Source organism: Ambystoma mexicanum, chromosome 3p, assembly GCF_040938575.1.
Source record: "Ambystoma mexicanum isolate Mex_15411 chromosome 3p, UKY_AmexF1_1, whole genome shotgun sequence".
Lineage (NCBI taxonomy): Eukaryota > Metazoa > Chordata > Amphibia > Caudata > Ambystomatidae > Ambystoma > Ambystoma mexicanum.
The window spans coordinates 15,903,525-15,925,421 of record NC_090925.1 but is presented as its reverse complement, the minus strand read 5'-3'; the positions used below and the strand labels follow the sequence as shown (position 1 = coordinate 15,925,421).

The following is a 21,897-nucleotide window of genomic DNA, read 5'->3' as shown; positions in this document are numbered from 1 at the left end:
CAGCCATCTGCAGGGGTCCAGTTGCTGTGTCCACCCCTGCTGGAACTGAAGACTCCCAACTGGGATTACATCGCTCCACAGCCCAGCCCCAGGACCCAGTTGCCCACCCACACCTGCCTCTGGGGTTGCCATGTCGGGCACTTCTACATCTGGCACCAGTGGCAACCCCAGGCCAGAGGGGCAGAGGGGCACCAGCTTCACTGCCACCGAAGTTGGTGTCCTGGTGGAGCATGTCCTGGGGCAGTATGATGCCCTCTTTGGATCGTCCCGCGCCAGCAAGGAAGGACGGGAGAGGATCTGGGCCGACTGTGTGGTTGCCATCAACGCGGAGGGGGTGGCAACCCGCAACGTCTTGAAGATCAAGAAGCGCTGGGAGGACTTGAGGTCCAGGACCCTTGTGAAGGCCCGGCGCCTCGTGGAGGGGGGCCGGGGCCACATGAGTTCCATCCAGAAGAGGGTCCTGGAACGCGTACGCCCAGCGCTCCACGCCCAGATCCTTGAGAGGGAGACCCGTCTGGAGTTGAGCGGTAAGTGTCCAAGCATCACTGTGTGAGACAGGGCATGTTGCGGTGTGCTGGTTCTATGATACTTGCCTGTATGTGTGCCATGGGCCATGTATGCATGTATGTGTGCTGGGACATCATGGTAATGCATGTGCGACCAGTGATGTGTGACCCACATGGTTGTTGCATGTGTTGAAATGCGGCATGGGGAGCACTATGCAGATTTGGGACATGAGAGCATGCCAGTCTCTGTACCTGGACATGGATGGGGGTGAAGGATGGGTGCTGATGCCAGGTACATATATGGTAGCCATGTCTGTGTGCCTGACCTGCATGTCTGTGACTTGTGCATGCCATGGATGCACGACACATGTGTGTGACAATGCACAGATTCAGTGACGCACACAACTTACCCTTGTTTTGCCTGTGTTCGGTGTGATTGGGGCCAGATGGATGTGACTGAGGTGAAGTGTGTGCATGTGATATGCATGAGCCATGATGCATGTGAGTTACATATCATTGAGTGTTTCAAGAGTCAATTGGACATGCATGGAAATGTGCATGGCATGCACCATGCCTGTTACTGTGTGTGTTTTGCCTGGACTGACCCATGTGTTGTGGAGGGACATGATGGAAGTGTACTTTGACAGGGGTGCTCATCTGCTATTGCTTCCTGTCTAGGGGACCATTGTACAGTAGCCTGATGCTTGTGTCCTTTGTCTCCCTCTACGCAGCGGCTAGTGAAGAAGAGGGCGGAGACGGCGCTGTGGAGCAAGGCGGCGGGGATGCCCCCACGGCTGCAGCGGAAGGGGTGGGTGAGCCCCCACAGGGGCCTGCTACGGCGGGAGACGGTGAGGAGCCATCCAGGTTGGTGGTTTGCACAGAGGAGGAGGAGGCCGACACTGGTGCACACATGGGGCCTGGTGGGAGCATCCCTGCTGGTGCAAGTGGTGCAGTCCAGGGCCAGGGGCAGGAGGCAGCACAGGTCACCGTGGAGGTGCCTGTGCATGTCGCTGTCCCTGACCCTGTGAGTGCACCACCATGCACCAGCAGGGATGCCCCGTCCCAGGCCCGTCCGCAGGTAGAGGGGATGTCCATGTCAACTGACTCCCCTCCACCTGCGGCCGTGGGAACCCCTGGCCGCGTGGAGCAGGTCCTGATTGGGGTCGCGATGCGCACGGCTGTGATTCGTGATGCCGTGCGTGCTTCCCGGGAGGAGCACGCACGTCATCACGAAGTGCACCGTGCCGACGTGGCCCAATTGGGATCGGCCATGTTCGGGGGGTTCCTGCATGTGTTGGCCAATCTGACGGCCCTCTCCTCCTCTGTGCAGGCTATCCACCGGTCGTTCTCCTTGCCGTCTTCCGGCCCAGATGCCACCATGGCCCCCTGTGGACCTGCCCCGACCAATGCAGCCAGCTCGGTGGGGATCCCATCCCTGCCGCAGTTGGGAGTCGGAGGTCCAGCAGGGGTGGACGACACAGCAAGTGGACCCCAGCAGATGGAAGATGTGCCGGCATCATCGGGCAGGGCACGTGCACGACGGCGTCGGTGGTTACCATCAGCCTGGATGCCGTCGTGCTGGCAGAGGCAGTGGCGTCGGAGGCAGCAGCGGGCTCGACGTGGGAGGCATCATGGCTCAGGGCCATCAAGATCAGAGGGGCAGGCATCGGCCGGAGGGCAGGGCAACCCTGGCATGGCGGTGTGTTCCGTGTGGGAGGAGTTTGGCCAGCGGATAGGTGCGGAGCGGCAGCGGGCGGAAGAGGAGCGGCTCGCCATGGCCAGGGCGGAGATCTCCATGCATCAGGCATTGAGGCGGGCTGAGTGCCTCGAGGAGGCTCGCAGGGAATTTGGTGAGCACATGGGGTTGTCCCTGCGAGACCTCGGGGCCAGGACTGAGTCCCGCCTCCAGGACATTGACATGGAGTTCGAGGATGCCCTGGCCAGCATCACCAAGTGAGCCGCAGGACTAGCCCGCTGCCTTTGTATATAGTTTTTTAGTTAGTTAGTGCTAGGTTTCCTTTATTTCTTTTTATTATTTTGGACCGCTTGGACAATGGCCACTTTTTTGTACATATTTTTTTAATTAGTTAGTATTAGGTTTCATTAGTGGTGTTGGGCTCATGGACCCTTGAACATTCCTGTATATATTGTTATTTTTTGGGAGATACATTTTTTTAATTTCATATTGTTTACACCATGTCGTAATGGTTTTTCTTTGATTTCATACTACATGTGTTTGCTTTGGACAAAATCTATTGATTTTTCTATCCTTTGTTTTTTGGTTTCTCATTTTTGTTCCCGGACATGGACCTTTTATTTGCTTTGCCAGATAGTTGTATTAGTTTACTTATTTTTTTTTTTAATACATTTTTATATTATCTTACACTTGTGTCATTTTTTCTTTGGTTTCTTACATGTCATGATACGGGTTTTGACATTCACTTGCACCCATTGTGTATGTGTGTGTGGCGGACATGTGTTCTTTTGCATACTTGCCTTTGGGGTTGTGTCATGTGATTGCATTCACTATGTGGGTGCATGCAATCCTTGCCTGGGTGTTTGTGCTGGGTATGCTGGCCATTACTGCCATTATTGTGTATCGTCAGGACCAGGGGCCAGGGGGACATGGGTGGGGGCCTGGTGGAGGGTGTCCCTGGTGGATGGGGGGTTGGGGGTGGTGGGAGACATGGGTGGGGGCCTGGTGGAGGGTGTCCCTGGTGGATGGGGGGTGGGGGGTGGTGGGAGACATGGGTGGGGGCCTGGTGGAGGGTGTCCCTGGTGGATGGGGGTTGGGGGTGGTGGGAGACATGGGTTGGACATGGGTGGGGGCCTGCTGGCAGGTTCCCCACAGTGCTGGGGGTGGGGGTGGTGGGAGACATGGGTGGGGGCCTGGTGGAGGGTGCCCCTGGTGGATGGGGGGTTGGGGGTGGTGGGAGACATGGGTTGGACATGGGTGGGGGCCTGCTGGCAGGTTCCCCACAGTGCTGGGGGTGGGGGTGGTGGGAGACATGGGTGGGGGCCTGGTGGAGGGTGTCCCTGGTGGATGGGGGGTTGGGGGTGGTGGGAGACATGGGTGGGGGCCTGGTGGAGGGTGTCCCTGGTGGATGGGGGTTGGGGGTGGTGGGAGACATGGGTTGGACATGGGTGGGGGCCTGCTGGCAGGTTCCCCACAGTGCTGGGGGTGGGGGTGGTGGGAGACATGGGTGGGGGCCTGGTGGAGGGTGCCCCTGGTGGATGGGGGGTTGGGGGTGGTGGGAGACATGGGTTGGACATGGGTGGGGGCCTGCTGGCAGGTTCCCCACAGTGCTGGGGGTGGGGGTGGTGGGAGACATGGGTGGGGGCCAGGTGGAGGGTGTCCCTGGTGGATGGGGGGTTGGGGGTGGTGGGAGACATGGGTGGGGGCCTGGTGGAGGGTGTCCCTGGTGGATGGGGGTTGGGGGTGGTGGGAGACATGGGTTGGACATGGGTGGGGGCCTGCTGGCAGGTTCCCCACAGTGCTGGGGGTGGGGGTGGTGGGAGACATGGGTGGGGGCCTGGTGGAGGGTGCCCCTGGTGGATGGGGGGTTGGGGGTGGTGGGAGACATGGGTTGGACATGGGTGGGGGCCTGCTGGCAGGTTCCCCACAGTGCTGGGGGTGGGGGTGGTGGGAGACATGGGTGGGGGCCTGGTGGAGGGTGTCCCTGGTGGATGGGGGGTTGGGGGTGGTGGGAGACATGGGTGGGGGCCTGGTGGAGGGTGTCCCTGGTGGATGGGGGTTGGGGGTGGTGGGAGACATGGGTTGGACATGGGTGGGGGCCTGCTGGCAGGTTCCCCACAGTGCTGGGGGTGGGGGTGGTGGGAGACATGGGTGGGGGCCTGGTGGAGGGTGCCCCTGGTGGATGGGGGGTTGGGGGTGGTGGGAGACATGGGTTGGACATGGGTGGGGGCCTGCTGGCAGGTTCCCCACAGTGCTGGGGGTGGGGGTGGTGGGAGACATGGGTGGGGGCCTGGTGGAGGGTGTCCCTGGTGGATGGGGGGTTGGGGGTGGTGGGAGACATGGGTGGGGGCCTGGTGGAGGGTGTCCCTGGTGGATGGGGGTTGGGGGTGGTGGGAGACATGGGTTGGACATGGGTGGGGGCCTGCTGGCAGGTTCCCCACAGTGCTGGGGGTGGGGGTGGTGGGAGACATGGGTGGGGGCCTGGTGGAGGGTGCCCCTGGTGGATGGGGGGTTGGGGGTGGTGGGAGACATGGGTTGGACATGGGTGGGGGCCTGCTGGCAGGTTCCCCACAGTGCTGGGGGTGGGGGTGGTGGGAGACATGGGTGGGGGCCTGGTGGAGGGTGTCCCTGGTGGATGGGGGGTTGGGGGTGGTGGGAGACATGGGTGGGGGCCTGGTGGAGGGTGTCCCTGGTGGATGGGGGGTGGGGGGTGGTGGGAGACATGGGTGGGGGCCTGGTGGAGGGTGTCCCTGGTGGATGGGGGGTGGGGGTGGTGGGAGACATGAGCAGGTGTGCAGGGTAGTTCCCTGTGGTGTGTGCTGCCTGCAGGGGCCGTGGAGGGTGTACAGGTAATGCCTGGGAGCACACAGCCAATTTGCGTGTGGAACTTCCCGCGCACTCCTGCAATCCACGTACCCGGCCATATCGCGTGTGGAACTTCCCGCGCACCCCTGGAATCCACGTAGCCGGCCATATCGCGTGTGGAACTTCCCGCGCACCCCTGGAATCCACGTACCCTGCCATATCGCGTGTGCAACTTCCCGCGCACCCCTGGAATCCACGTAGCTGGCCATATCGCGTGTGGAACTTCCCGCGCACCCCTGAAATCCACGTACCCGGCCATTTCGCGTGTGCAACTTCCCGCGCACCCCTGCAATCCACGTAGCCGGCCATATCGCGTGTGGAACTTCCCGCGCACCCCTGAAATCCACGTTCCCTGCCATATCGCGTGTGGAACTTCCCGCGCACCCCTGGAATCCACGTAGCCGGCCATATCGCGTGTGGAACTTCCCGCAAACCCCTGAAATCCACGTAGCCGGCCATTTCGCGTGTGGAACTTCCCGCGCACCCCTGAAATCCACGTAGCCGGCCATATCGCGTGTGGAACTTCCCGCGCACCCCTGCAATCCACGTACCCTGCCATATCGCGTGTGGAACTTCCCGCGCACCCCTGCAATCCACGTAGCCGGCCATATCGCGTGTGGAACTTCCCGCGCACCCCTGAAATCCACGTAGCCGGCCATTTCGCGTGTGGAACTTCCCGCGCACCCCTGAAATCCACGTAGCCGGCCATATCGCGTGTGGAACTTCCCGCGCACCCCTGAAATCCACGTAGCCGCCCATATCGCGTGTGCAACTTAACGCGCACCCCTGAAATCCACGTAGCCGGCCATATCGCGTGTGGAACTTCCCGCGCACCCCTGAAATCCACGTACCCGGCCATTTCGCTTGTGCAACTTCCCGCGCACCCCTGCAATCCACGTACCCTGCCATATCGCGTGTGGAACTTCCCGCGCACCCCTGCAATCCACGTAGCCGGCCATATTGCGTGTGGAACTTCCCGCACACCCCTGAAATCCACGTAGCCGGCCATTTCGCGTGTGGAACTTCCCGCGCACCCCTGAAATCCACGTAGCCGGCCATATCGCGTGTGGAACTTCCCGCGCACCCCTGAAATCCACGTAGCCACCCATATCGCGTGTGCAACTTAACGCGCACCCCTGGAATCCACGTAGCCGCCCATATCGCGTGTGCAACTTACCGCGCACCCCGGTATGCACGCACACGTTTATTTTTTCTCTCTGCGCGTGTCTGTGTTTGTGGGTACCCCTTTGTACGTCATTTGTCCTGGAGGGCCACAGTATTGGACATTGATCATGTCTGTATATAGGTGCTATTTGTTGGCGCACCTTTTAGCGCACATTTCTTGCAGGCGCAGAGACGCTACCGCCTGCTTTCTTGTGGCGGTCGTGTTTGTGCCTGTTTGTGCCTGTGCGCTGCTTTGAGCGTGCGCTTTTTTGCCCTATTCTATTCCATGAATACGTGTTGTATGCGAGCGTGTGGGCGTTCCGCGCACTTGCCTCCTAAACTTTCCCCGTGCCGCCCACATTCTTCCCCATTCCGAGTGTTGTGCCCCATTTTATTCCCCATTCCGAGTGTCCCGCCCTGTGACCCGCCTACTTTAGAGCTGTGCGCTGCGCTCGGAGTGATGGCGCAGTGGCCGTGGCGCACGACGTTGGTTGACCTGTGCGCCGGCCTGCGCCGCGCGTTTTTTCCGCGCACGTCCTCTGCTTTTCTTGCGCAGGGACTTCCATGAATCGACGTGCGCTGGTTTCCCTGCGCTTTGCGCTGATTTTAGGCGCAGCGCACGTATTGGCCCCTCTGCGCCGGGATTTTCGGCGCACATTTATTCCATGAATCGGCCTGCAAGTCGGGGAAGGACACTGGTCTCAGTGGTACCAACCTTGACTCCCAGGATAAATAAAGGCAAGCGGTTCATCACAGCGGCTGAAATGAGAGGAGAATCGATACAAAACCGAACTGTGTTGAATGAAAAGTAGCCAATGGCTATTTTGAACATTGAAAGAATTAAAGATACAATTGTCGAGAGAGGGGATAACCAGCAACCGAGGAGTCCGGCACCACGTGGGTGCTCAGACAGGAAACTCGATGGTAGACACCACTGTAACCAGAAGCCCATGGGAAGAGGCGAGAAAAGGTCAAAGTGGTCATACAGGGGTCTTGTAAAATCCTCTGTACCGTCGAAGGTCTTTGACCGACAGATGATTGAGAAGCTAAGGGAAAGGAGTCCCGTTTGCTGAAGTCCCTATGAACAGTGTATTGTAAAGTTGGCAAGAGTGAACCCGGCAGAGGGAAGCAAACGTCAAAAAGGGGTCCAAGCCTGAAAGAGGGAGATCCGGGGTAGAAAGTTGTCACCCAAAGTGCAGTGGAAAAGGAACCGTATAACCGATTTGTTGCATACGATTTTGTGAAGGGTCTACGCACGGAAGAGGGAGACCCAGGCGTGAAGCCATCACCTCAGGTACACGTGAAGCAGAACTTTGTGTTTGTTGGATACATCAGGCCTTGAAGGCAAGAGACTTTTGTAAAAGAGGGACTTGGCCATCGAAGAACCTGATAGCTGATACGGGACTGTCGGCTCGTGCTGGGAACGCTTGAGCGTGTGTTGTGCTGCTCAGGAGATCCACTTTGTCCCTGTGCTCAAAACGTGGGGCAGGGGGACACCTGGCTAAAACCATCTTCACTAATTATTTAAAAACACTTTTTTCTTTATTGAAACCCTATCCCACACTCTTTCTGTAATTAGTTGTAAAGGACTTGACAATAGGGTTTTCTTAGTATAGGCCCTTTTATTTTGACACAATACCACAAGGACTGCCTTATTTAATGTTTGGTGGTCGAAGCTTGCTCCCATCTTAGATTTAGGTTAGGCGTTTTTCCACCCTGCATTTATAGTTCAATAAACATCCCTGAGCTGTGATCACTTGTGCCTGGCTTTACTGTTGCCACCATGAGTTCCTTGCATTACCTTCTTTCTTTGCAGGTAATGCTGCTGCTGTTAGGGGTAAAAGTAAAACCATTTCACTTTGCTTGCTTATCTGCCGTTCTCGGCATTTCAGTTTCACTTTCCTGCCATTGTCCATCACGGCAGTGTTAGTGGCTTATTCTGCTCCTAATTTGCTAAACTGACTGTGCATTTTTTATTCATTGCACACGTGTGTTTGGGGGCTTATCTGTGTGTTATTGACTGTGTGGCTGAGAGCAAAGCACTCTCGTGTATGCCTGTTCTGTTGTATTGCGTGTAGTCCTTTGAAACTACACTTCCCAAGACTCCTTTGGGTACTTTTTCATCGTCCAGGCTTTCAGCGCCAGCGCTCTGGGTCGCGGCGGTCTTCACCGGTCACGCCGCGAAGCATATATATTGAGGAGGAACTTCCTGCACCTCATCTTTCTTTGCAGGTAATGCTGCTGCTGTTAGGGGTAAAAGTAAAACCATTTCACTTTGCTTGCTTATCCGCCGTTCTCGGCATTTCAGTTTCACTTTGCTGCCATTGTCCATCACGGCAGTGTTAGTGGCTTATTCTGCTCCTAATTTGCTAAACTGACTGTGCATTTTGTATTCATTGCACACATGTGTTTGGGGGCTTATCTGTGTGTTATTGATTGTGTGGCTGAGAGCAAAGCACTCTCGTGTATGCCTGTTGTATTGTATTGCGTGTAGTCCTTTGAAACTACACTTCCCAAGACTCCTTCGGGTATTTTTTCAGCGTCCAGGCACTTCAGCGCCGGCGCTCCTGGGTCGCGCCGGTCTTCACCAGTCATGCCACAGCTCGCCGGCTCGCTGGCTTTGCTCCTGCTAGACCGGACTTTGATTTTTCCCAAGTAAGTTTTACACACACTTTCTTCCGGCCACCATTATGCGCCTGTACAAAACAACGCGCTGCAACAATATGAAAGGTGCTAATATCGCACCACTGTTGGTATTATCCCTCTTGTTACTCAATACATGATCGTTACACAAACATGGTGTTGAAATCAATGACCTTGCCAATGACCACAAACCAGAAACCTGGCTTAACCCAAATCTGCCCACCCAAGCTACACTCTCCACACTTGACGATTATACACTCTTCAGAGCTGATCGCTTACAAGGCAAAGGTGGTGGAGTTTCACTAATGTGCAAGTCCAGTCTCAAATGCCACGAAATCCCTCATAGTTCCCCAGATGGATGTGATCAATATGGGTGAAAATAAAAACTTCCCCACACACAACTCTCAACACTCTCACAATTTATCGACCGCCTAGAGAAACGCCTCTCTTTGAAGAGCAGCTTGGCGATCTGCTAGCTCAAATCTGCGCCACCAAGTGCCCTGTCATTATTATGGGCGACTTCAATCACTGGGCTAACGACCAACGTGACAAAGTGAGCACGAGCCTCATGGACACTATTACCTCTTTTGGTCTCACTCAATGGATTAACTCTGCCACGCAAAAAAAGTGGGCACACCCTCGACTGGCTCATATCACAAAATACAAACAACTCTGACATTTTGGTCACTCCATGCATATGGTCAGACCACTCTCTCATTCAGGCAAAAATGACACTGCCTTCCAGTCCCCCCAAACTTAACACGTGCCAGCGCATACAAAAAATGACCTGCAAACTAAAAAATATTACAGCCTCTAAATTAACCACACAGCTGTCATCCAAGCGTCAATCTATATCTAGCTTTGATGACCCATCTGAATTAGTCAACCACTTGCTACTTAATATAAAAGATGCAGCAAACGACCTTGCCCCTATGAAAATGAAGACCATTAAGACTGAAACCATAAAGAACACCTGGTTCTCTGATGTCATCATCAACGCCAGACAAACAAAAAGAGCTCTCAAAAGAGCCTGGAGGAAGGATCCAAACGACAACACCTTAGCTGACTACAAAAAATCCATAGCAACCTATAAAAAATGTATCTTTGGAATAGGATCGTGAATGCACAATCCAGTGTTGGCGAGCTATTTAAAATCCTAGCAGAGTTTCAAGACATGCCTCCAATAGCTAATAACATCATCAAAGATGATAAGTGGCGTCAGAACATCCATGACGCATTTCGAGCCAAAATCGACTCACATAAGGAGAAAATCAAGAAAGCCCTCGGCAACGTAGCGCCCGTGCCAACTCCTTCTGGAATAATCTCCCCTAATAAAGTGGAAAGCACAATCCCTCTATTTTCCTTTACTCACTATGCTGAAAGGCCACCTCTTGTCTTGATGATGACTGTCCGACAAGTATCTTTAAGGAGTCCACTGACATTTTGGTTCCATGGATTACCAAATTGATACATCTGTCCTTTGATGAAGGTCTAGTACCGGACCTGCTAAAATCTGCATGGAAAACACCATTATTAAAAAAAGAAAACCTGGATGCCACTAATAATGACAACTATAGGCCCATAACAAACGTGCCTTTTATCCTCAAGATATTGGACAAACTTGCATATCTGCAATTACAGGCTCACGTCGAGGAACATAAAATCCTCGGCACCCGGCAGTCGGGTTATAGAGCTCGTCATCGAACCGAGACAGCCATGCTCTTAATCTTAAATCTACCCTGGCTGGTATAGCAGACAAAAACCAAGCCACTCTGCTCATGCTACTTGACCTCTCCACAGCCTTTGACCTGGTTGATCACAACTTACTTGTGTCTAGGCTCGGAGAGGTCGCCAACTGTTCCACAACAGCATCCAGATGGATAGCCTCCTTTTTAGGCCCCAGAATGGTTAGGGTAGGTGTAGGTAGCAATCACTCCTCCCCCATTTCTCAGACTTGTGGAGTTCCACAGGGCTCCTGTTTGTCGCCTCTACTTTTTAATCTATATATCCGCCCCCTTCTCGATCTTTTGAGTAAACTGGGAGTTCAATATACGAATTACGCTGACGACATGCAGATAGTGATACAACTGAGTGGTCTATATAGCAAAGACACTGAAACCGTTAATAACATATACAAAGCCATACAGGACTGAATGGCCTGTAACTCATTGGCTTTAAATGATAAAAAGACCGAGCTCCTGATAGTGTCTTCCAAAATCACTCGGACCAAACTTTACTCTAACTATGCTAGCTTTCCTATTGCGGATAACATCATCATTGTCCAAAAGAAAGTGAAGACCCTAGGAGTTGTTCTGGATGAAGAGCTATCCATGAAATCTCATGTCTGTAGCATAAGGTCCAGCTGCGGACTAATTAACAAGTGAATAGGATATATCTGTCATGCCGCGGCAGGGTTGTCGGGTGTGGAATCGCTGGCGTTTCTGTCTGCCATAGAGTTTCTCCTCTCTGCCAGTCACCGCACCGTTCTAGTTGTTGCACGTGAACGCGACCGGAAGTATAAATTACTCCGCTTCCGGGTCGCGTACGCGTTGCAACGTTTCCGGGTTCCCTCCTGTGTTGCTGCCGCTCCCGCTACTGGTGTTTTACTCAGCCGGCTATTTGTCGCCTTTTGTTCCCTTGCCTTTCTGTTCTTTTCCTCCTTTTCTCTCGCCCTCGTTCTGTGCTACTTAGCCTTGTGCCTTCTTTCCTCTTCCTGCCCTGTTCGTCTTCTACTTCCCTCTCTCTCCTCTGGCTGTATCTAGCCCTTGTACCTGATTATCCGCTGCCTTCCAGACTCTTGCCTGCTTACTTGACTGCCTAGTGTTGTGCCCTTGTACCTGATTGATCCGCTGCCTTCCAGACCCTTGCCTGCCAACTGGATTGCTCTCCCATACCGAACTTCCTCCAGCGCACTCTATCATCTTCGCTTATCCCACAAGAAGGACACCTTCTAGGGGTTTTTTTGTGCCTCCTGGCTTTTTTCCCCTGAGTGGCACTCCCGGTGGGATAACCCCCGTGCCCCTATTCTTAGAGGCACGGTGGCATCCTATCGAGGGCGTCCTTACCTGCACAAAAAAAAGGAGAAGCCTCCAAGAAGCAAAGAAGGGGAAACCCAGGAAGAAAGTGGAAGGTGAGGAGTTGGGGAAGGGAGAGAATCTGTCTTTTCGTCCGACGAAGAGGACATCACCGACCTTTGTGACAGTTTGCAACGCCAGCAGGAAATTGAGATGGCAACACCCCAGCAAGTACAGGAACTTGTAGCTGCCGTCCAAAATCTTAACCTGGAGGTCCAGAACCTCAAGGCAGCCAACGCAGCCTTGCAGCTAAGAGTGACTGAACGAGATCGGCCCTCTGCTGACCTACCCTCGCTCCCTTTGGTGTCAGGCAAATTCGATGGATCACCTAAGCGAGCGAAGGAGTTCTTGGACGCATGCAATCTCCACTTTTCCTTCCGCCCACAGACATTCACCTCAGATCATGCCAAGGTAGGATTTATGATTACCCACATGACGGGTAACGCTCTGGTGTGGGCCACCCCTTTGGTTAACCAACCTGATCCTGTGCTGCAAGACTACGAGGATTTCAAAACTCTGGTACAGCAGACATTTCTACGCACAGAAAGTACCTTTCTGGCATCTGAGGACCTCTTGGACATCCGCCAAGGAAGCACAGACCTACTCACCTACATCACTACCTTCAAACAGATAGCTGCAGAAGCGGGCTGGCAGGAACAGGCTCAATATGCCATTTTCCGTCGAGGATTGAGAGAGGATCTCAAAGATGAGTTGGCACGGATTGACCGTCCTACATCCTTTTCGGATCTCATAACAGCCACTCTTCGGATTGATTTTCGACTCTCGGAATGTCGGTCAGAACGAAAAAAGACCAAATTCTACAGTCACCCTCCCCTTGAGACTCAGTCACCTTCCTCTCAACCACCTTCTCGTCAAGGCAAAGAAGAACCGATGCAAATCGGAACCGCTCGCTCACCGCTCACCCCAGAGGAACGTAAGAGACGACGGGATGGCAATATGTGCATGTATTGCGGAGCCTCTAACCACCTGCTTCGGGACTGTCCCGATGTCCCTCCGAGGCGTTCGGGAAACAAGCGCCCTCGGTGAGTATCAGGACGCACTCCTGAGGGGCCGTTCCAAGTCCTTATGCAACTCTATCGGTGTCATATTCAGGTATACCGGAGGACTCCAGGTTGATGGTTCTCACAGTTTCTCTTACTCTGGGCAAGACCGATATCTTAACCCAGGCCTTACTCGACTGCGGTGCAGCCGGCAACTTCATCGATACCCTGTGGGCAGAACAGAAGGGTATCCGTCGTCTGGCTAAACAGGAGGATCAGAAGGTCGAAGGAGTTGATGGAGAGCCTTTGAGTTCCGGTATGATTACCCACACCACCGAAGAACTGAAACTAAGCATTCAGCAGCATTCAGAAAGAATTTCATTTGATATCATTCGAGCAGCCCACTTCCCTATCATACTCGGGATAGGCTGGCTCAGAAAACACAACCCTCACATTGATTGGGCAAAGAATGTGCTCAGTTTTCAGTCTGCCTTTTGTAAGGCAGAATGTTTGCCAGGACCAAGTTTCGAGACACTTCAGACCACCAGTGTTTTCAACTCCAGACTCATCCATTGTCTACCTCATCATCTTCAGGAATACGCTGAAGTGGTGACAGAAAAGACACCTAGCGACCTTCCTCCTCACCGACCAGAAGACTGCTGCCTGGATCTCATTCCAGGTGCACTTGTACCATTTTGTAGGATGTTCCTTTTGTCTCTCAGGGAGAAACACATCCTCCGGGAATACCTGGATAATAATCTGGCCAACGGGCTCATAAAACCTTCGAAATCCCCGGCTGGGGCTTCCCTGTTTTTTAACCCAAAGAAGGACTCACAAGAGCTGAGACCCTGTATTGACTACAGGGGCCTAAATAAGGTGACCATTAAGGACAGATACCCAATGCCATTTATCACTGAAATCATTCAAGCCGTTCATGGCGCCAATATTTTTACGAAACTGGATCTTCGGAACGCCTACCATCTTCTCCGGATTCAAAAGGGGGATGAATGGAAGACAGCTTTCAGGACCCCCTATGGGTTATATGAATACAAGGTGATGCCCTTTGGGCTTGTGAATGCCCCGTCTGTATTTCAGCGATTTATGGACCGACTTTTTTCAGACCTGCTATGTCAGACCACAATAGTCTATCTTGACGACATATTGGTGTACTCAAGAACTCCGGAGGAACACGAAGTCCATGTAAAAGAAGTCTTCCAGAGACTTAGAGACAACCACCTCTCAGTCAAATTAGACAAATGTGTGTTTTCCGCTACGTCTATCCCTTACTTGGGATTTATACTATCCTGTTGGGGTATAGCCATGGATCCCCGCAAGGTGTCCACCGTTCTAGAATGGCCTTCTCCTAAATCCATCAAAGATGTTCAACGATTCCTGGGACTGGCGAACTTTTATCGGAAGTTCATTTCCAATTTCTCTCACTGGATAACACCCATTACCACCTTACTCAAGAACTCTTCCAATCCGTTTTCCTGGTCCAACGAAGCTGAAGACAGTTTTCGCAATCTTAAGGAAGCTTTCTGTACCACTCTCATCCTTCAACAGCCAGATCAAGATCGACCCTCCATTGTTGAAACGGATGCTTCTTCATCGGCCATCGGGGCCGTACTTTTACAAGAACGTCAAGGAGTGGAACATCCTGTCTCATATTTTTCCAAAACCCTCAATACCAGCCGAAAGAACTACTCAGTCATAGAGCGTGAGCTGTTGGCCATGAAGTCAGCCTGTCTGGAGTGGCGCCATCTTCTACAGGGAGGCAAACATCCATTCTCCATAAGAACCGATCACAAGAACCTACAGGTCCTACGACAATTCGAGTGCTACAACACGCGTCAAGCACGTTGGGCCCATTTCTTTGCCCAGTTTGATTTTGATGTTACCTACATCCCCGGGCAACAAAATCTTGTTGCAGACTCTCTATCTCGTAGAGGAGACTACATGTCCGGACCAGACGAATCACACAATCTGATGTTTCCATTACCCAGACGAGTAAGTGTTCTGTCCACCTTTCTAAAGCAGGTGAAAGAGGCATCTGAAGGCAGTTTCAAATCCGAGAACCATCCTCAAGACATCTTCTACGACATCAAGGAAGGGCTCTATTTTGTGGAAGGCAAATTGTATCGATCTACCCCTGAGTTCCGGAAATTGGCATTAAACTGGTGTCACGACTCCAAGTTGGCAGGTCATAGAGGCCCCAAGGGCACTTTGGACTATCTGCAGAGACACTTCTATTGGCCAGAAATGAAACGAGATGTGGACTGTTATGTACAATCCTGCACTACGTGCCTTCACAGCAAGGGTTCTCGTCTCAGACCATTAGGACTGTTGGAACCAAATTCTGTTCCCGATGGTCCTTGGGAAGTCGTTTCCACGGATTTCATCGTAGATTTACCTCCTTCCCAAGGGTTCACGTGTATAATGGTGGCAATCGATTTCTTCACAAAAATGGCTCACTTCTCTCCGTTACAAGGGGTTCCAACAGCGGCGGGTATGGCCGAGACCTTTATCAAGGACATCTTCTGCATCCATGGAGTTCCTAAGAAAATCATCTCTGATCGAGGTAGTCAATACACCTCTCGATTTTGGAAGATTTTATGCAACCGTCTAGGCATTGAGAGAGCCTTAACGTCCGGCTTTCATCTCCAGTCCAATGGACAGACGGAACGCCTAAACGCCACCTTAGAACAATACCTACGATGCTATGTGAATCTCCAACAGGACAATTGGGTCTCTCTACTTCCCTTGGCTGAGTTCTCTTATAATAATTCCTTTCACTCTACTCTCGGTCTCACCCCTTTTTTCTGTAACTATGGTTACCATCCATGGTCCATACTGCCCGTCTCTGGCATCACCACCGGCTTACCAACTGTTGATTCCGCTCTCACCATATTGCGAGACGTTCACCTTCATGCTAAACAAAATCTTAGCGAAGCACAAATGAGGTACAAGGTTCAGGCTGACAAACATCGCAAGCCAGTCCCTGATTGGGGGGTAGGTTCTAAGGTTATGTTGTCCACAAGATACTTACCTCGATGGGCACACCCATCCAAACTTTCTCCTAGATTTCTGGGTCCTTACGAGATCATACAAGCTATCAACCCGGTGGCTTTTCGTTTAAAACTACCCAAAAGTCTTCATAGGGTTCACCCCGTGTTTCATGCTTCACAACTAAAACCTTTCCATGAAGACATCTGGTCCCCCAAAAAGATAAAAGCCCCCTTGCCCGCTACTTCGACCCAGGAGGAATTTGAAGTGGCTCAAATTTGTGATTCCCGATACCGCCGGGGGAGACTGGAATACCTGGTGCGATGGAAGGGATATGACTGGTCAGAAAACTCTTGGGAACCAGCCTCTCATGTCCATGCCCCACTTTTAGTGCGCAGATTCTATCACTTTCACCCTGGCAAACCTGGGGGGGCCCCCCTAGGAGGGGGCATACTGTCATGCCGCGGCAGGGTTATTGGGTGTGGAATCGCTGGCGTTTCTGTCCGCCATAGAGTTTCTCCTCTCTGCCAGTCACCGCACCGTTCTAATCGTTGCACGCGAACGCGACCGGAAGTATAAATTACTCCGCTTCCGGGTCGCGTACGCGTTGCAACGTTTCTGGGTTCCCTCCTGTGTTGCTGCCTCTCCCGCTACTGGTGTTTTACTCCGCCGGCTATTTGTCGCCTTTTGTTCCCTTGCCTTTCTGTTCTTTTCCTCCTTTTCTCTCGCCCTCGTTCTGTGCTACTTAGCCTTGTGCCTTCTTTCCTCTTCCTGCCCTGTTCGTCTTCTACTTCCCTCTCTCTCCTCTGGCTGTATTTAGCCCTTGTACCTGATTATCCGCTGCCTTCCAGACTCTTGCCTGCTTACCGGACTGCCTGTGTTTTGCCCTTGTACCTGATTGATCCGCTGCCTTCCAGACCCTTGCCTGCTTACCGGACTGCCTGTGTTTTGCCCTTGTACCCGATTGATCCGCTGCCTTCCAGACCCGTCCCTGCCAACTGGATTGCTCTCCCATACCGAACTTCCTCCAGCGCACTCTGTCATCTTCGCTTATCCCACAAGAAGGACACCTTCTAGGGGTTTTTTTGTGCCTCCTGGCTTTTTTCCCCTGAGTGGCGCTCCCGGTGGGATAACCCCCGTGCCCCTATTCTTAGAGGCACGGTGGCATCCTATTGAGGGCGTCCTTACCTGCACAAAAAAAAGGAGAAGCCTCCAAGAAGCAAAGAAGGGAAACCCAGGAAGAAAGTGGAAGGTGAGGAGTTGGGGGAAGGGGGAGAATCTGTCTTTTCGTCCGACGAAGAGGACATCACTGACCTTTGTGACAATATCCGCCCATTCATCACTGAAAAGAACTGTGCTCTTCTGTCTTCAGCACTGATAAATCCTCGATTAGACTATTGCAATAGTCTTCTTTCTGGTACCACAGCTACGAACGTCCAATCCTTACAGGGGGCCCAGAATAATGCTGTGCGCACTATATTCAACCAATCTCGCCGCACCCACATCACCACCTTTAGGAAGAAACTTCACTGTCTTCCAGTAAAACATCGTATCACACACAAGGTGTTGACCACAACGCACAAATGCCTCAGCCTTAGCAGCCCCACATATTTGTTTGTTTGGGGGTACCACCCTTGATGTACAGGGACCCCTTCTTTGGAACGCACTACCAGCTCGGATACGGCAGATCCAAAGCTACACTGTGTTCAAACAGGCCATAAAAACTCACTTTTTTAACCTGGAATAACTTGCTCCTGGTCTCATGTTTCTTCTCTCCTGTCTTTTGTTTGTCTTTTGTTCTTCATGTGCGCTCTGAGGCCCACGGGCATGTGGCACGTTACAAAAATTTAAATAAATTAAAAAAATAAATAAATACCTACTGCTCACATCTTCCTCTTAAGATGAGCCTGACTGCTCTGCCACTCTACCATGGTCTCTGAGTAGTACAGACTGGGATAGTTTACTAAAGTCTTACTTCCAAGTAAAGAATCCCCTAACAGCGCAATACCTTTGCTAACCTTCACAGTTCTAAGTGCGATACATTGGCTATCTTCAGGGAATCTTTAATCTGTAACATGTTGGCTACACTCGGAAACTCGTCTTAAGTGCAATAACACGGGCAACCTTTGAAGGTGTTCCAAGTGCAGCACAAAGGCTACTGTGAGAGTGCGGAAGTAAGGCTCAGACATAATGTTCATATATTTTTGGATTTACTTTTATTAATAATAGGGTTTTCGTACCAAAATGTCAACTTACTGCGACATGCCCATTACTGCACCTTTGCGCAGAACAAAAATCCAGACTCCTATTTCAACGGGTATGGGGAGCGGGGTCTCCTGCTCCCCTTAGTCGTTGTAATGGGAGTCGGACGTTGCGGCGGTGTCCCCCGCTCCAGTAAGATAGTGGGGGGCAAGCAAGTAAAAAATCAAAAAGGCGCCCTGCAGCACCAGCTCAGAATTATAGGTGGTGCAGTGATCACATAGATCCATGATAGGAGAGATAACATGCCTCTCTGTCCCTTAAGCTCATTTTCGGACTGTCAAACTACAAAGTTGCCGGTGGGGGTTGACTGTCATACCTCCAGCAGAGAGCTGGAGGTAAATCGGGCCCCCGCTGGCAAAAAACAGCCAGTATTTCTGGCACCGGTATTACTAGTGCTGGACATACCGGTAATTGCCCCCATGGAGTCCAATGGAGCTCCATGGAATGGGGAAAGACTGCTGTTGCCGGCATTTGTATTATATCGGTAATACCGGGATGTCAGGCCCTGGTCACGGTAGGTCTGTTTCCCAGTACTGGGAAACTTGTAACGAGGGCCAAAGTACTTAATTGTGTGACTTTCTCCCCATTGGCCATTTGACAATGTACTGAAATGTTTGTCATTGCGCCCACTGGCAATTGAGGCGGGCTCATGTATTATTTGTATTCTTTAGAACGAACAGATGTTGCTTCGGTAGCTGCCAAAGAAGAGGAAGATCCTGATCCTCTGGACCCAGAAATGGAAGTCAATGTAACCGGAGCCAAGAGTGAGTAACAGGCCTCATTGTTTGTAGATGACGGAACCTGCAGCAGAGCAGCTCACCCAGCCTTGGACCTGTCTGGGCCAGGTGTGGAGATATCTTTCCTTTTCCAGCTCCCCTCACCTTACTTGCGATGCGATTGCTGCACTCGGGGAAGCTCGCACTATATCGCCATATTCAGTATTCACATTTCCCATTTCAGTGCATCCATTGGTTACATGTATTGACTGATAAATGTGATGGCACAAAAACAGGCCTTGGCCAAGTGTGCACCTGGGCTATAAAGCAAAAACATTTTCATGCTTTTCATTAACAGTTTGGTTGTCCATGAGGGGCAGGGCAATTCATAGCGCTGGTCACTTTATATATATATATATATTTCTGAGGCTTGTGGAATCTGCTTAGATTCACATGCTGTGCATAGGCCGACATCTAGTGGAAGCTTCAGAGTATTAGTTTGTTTTTCGAAACTCGAAAAGGGGCATCGAACTAGGGCGTGCCAGTAATACTATCCCTAGTATGACGTCCACTGTACCCATGATCCCTCACGCGTGTAGAACCCTCAGATTGTTTTTTTCCGCCATACTTGTCGGAAGCATAATCGCCGAGTTCCCTGGCTTTTACCCATTTATCATATATTTAACAAAAAATCCCCGTTCTCCAACCCTATGTCAAAGATCGCCGGAGATCGACGTCGCTACTCGAGACCGAGGAAGAACAGCCATCGGGACTACACGACGGACTTTGGGCCTTGGAAGGCCTCGGCCCGGGCCTCGGAAGGCCTCTGGCCTCAGCCCTGTGCAAGTAGGGAGAGTGGGGGGTGGACATTCACACACACTTGTTTCCTACATATACCCGCCCGCTGCCAAATAGTGACATATGGAGAGTACTCCCTTTAAATTCTGTCCGAAGTGTAACTGTAGGTTTCCCTGGGTAGACAAACATAATACCTGTAACTTGTGTCTTCCAAGGGACTATCCCGCGGCGAATTGTAGAGCTTGTAAGCTCTTCAAAGCCAAGACACTCAAGCACCGCTCGACCAAGCGTGAGGCCATGGCCGCAGTGGGTTGCCTCAGCGATGGCAGCAACGCCGCCCTATCAGACGGCAAGGGCACATGGGTGTCGTCGGGCACCCACGCGCAAGCCCCCAACCTCGGAGGACTGACCGGTGGTTCAGTTATGGGGACATCACCCGGCGGCAAGAGCGCAACACACACCTCTTCCACCAAACACAATAACCCCACCCGAGATTCGACACGTGTGTCAAGTGATCGGGATAAGAAGGCACATAGAGAGCGGTCCGCCGATTCAGTCTTCTCTGGGCGTTCCAGGTTACCGTCGCTTCATGACACACAGCAACCATCCACGATTGCTAAAAGTGCCACATTACCAAAAGTCACAGAGGTATTGTCATCAGAAGACGAATCCGACCTCTTCCCCCAGGTAGCACGTTCTACGGCTACTCCTGTAGGACGTTCGACGTCTGCTCCCAAGATTGAAAGCCCCTCTTCCAAGACTCCCGAATCTCGTGATTCCACCTCCGATTCTCGACGCCAGGTGTCGAAAGATTCAGGAAACCCCAAAGGGTCAGGAACACATTTCTCTACACATGGGAAAGGCGAAAAACAACATAAGAAAGCCTCTGAACATCAGGTTCAGAAGGGGAAACACAGAGAAAAATCCAAGGGTCCTGACCATGTCACCAAGGGAAAGTCTGTTCCTCCCCCTACTCAGGGAACAGAGATAAGTGAGGAACCTCATCAGGAGAGGGTTATCCCCAGTTCAAGACAATGGGACTCGGAGGACATTGATAGAGTGATGAGGAGGATGTCCCTTTTTTGTAGATTTCTATGAAAAAGACCCAAATTTCTTCCATAGCTATCACAATACTCCAGCTACCTCTGCCCCTCCGGGATCCAAAGACCCTCAATCTACTACTAAGAGACTCCGTACTGAGACTCCAGTTCAGGGGCTGATTTCAGACCCTTTCAGTGTTGAACCTTACTAACAGTATGGTGAGGATTCGGAAGTGCAAATGCTGGACAACCAGGCCGGGGTCGATTATTATGGGGATGATGAGGACCAGGAAGAGGAGGAGGAAGATGAGGTGGAAGCCTATAGTCTCGACTCCCCTATTGCCAAGGACCCCCCTGTGAATGACTCACCTATTGACAATCAGCCTTTGCTTAACAAAGTTTTAGCCAAGGAGGCACCCCATTTCCAAATTGACACTCAGGGTGCCCAGGAAGAGAGAGATTTTGCAGACCAAATTCTAGGGGATAAAAGATCCATTGTTCAGGCTATCCTCATTCTAAAATCTATTCAACGCAGAATCAATCCTTCTCTGGTGACCCCTAATCTTACTCAGGCAGTTAACCCACGAGTAGAAAATGTATTCAGGGCCGCTCCCTCCGACCCACTGTACATAAGGGGTCAGCTAAAGCCTGACTCATTAGTGGTTACAATCACCAGGGAGAGAGCGGGAACACCATTAGCATCTTCGGAAGCTCCCCCGGGCAAAGAGAGCAAGAGAATATACGCTCTAGGTAGGAAGGTGGTATCCACGTCGGCGTACCAAGCACGCATTACCAGTACCACCACTCTGCTAGCAAGCTACAACTGCCACCAATGGGAACAGGTAGCTGCCCTCATTGCCTCCGCACCAGAACCTCTAAAGAGCCAGTTGGCCCAGATTGCGTCGGAAGGAAGATCAGTTTCCAGATGCATTCTCAAGGCTAACTTCGATGCAGCAGACAATGCAGGGACGCTGATAGCAGAAAGCACAGTAATCAAACGACACGCTTGGCTAAGGCAGTCAGGGTTTAAACCCGAGACCCAAGCCACCCTCATAGACATGCCGGTAGAACCTAATGTCCTGTTTGGGAAAGCAGTGGAGTAATCGCTGAAGACGGCTAAGGACGAATA

The 21,897-nt window shown here is 52.0% G+C and overlaps 1 protein-coding gene across 2 annotated transcripts in view; it reads left to right on the top strand.

Moving 5' to 3' along the window:
- Positions 1 to 21,897, top strand: part of LOC138580079 (zinc finger protein 354C-like) — a 153,324-nt gene that overhangs the window by 82,487 nt on the left and 48,940 nt on the right. For both annotated transcript variants that reach the window (XM_069650340.1, XM_069650341.1), the window contains exon 5: positions 18,886 to 18,978. In XM_069650340.1, the coding sequence (XP_069506441.1) occupies positions 18,886 to 18,978 (93 nt within the window). The remainder of the gene's footprint in view (positions 1 to 18,885; positions 18,979 to 21,897) is intronic.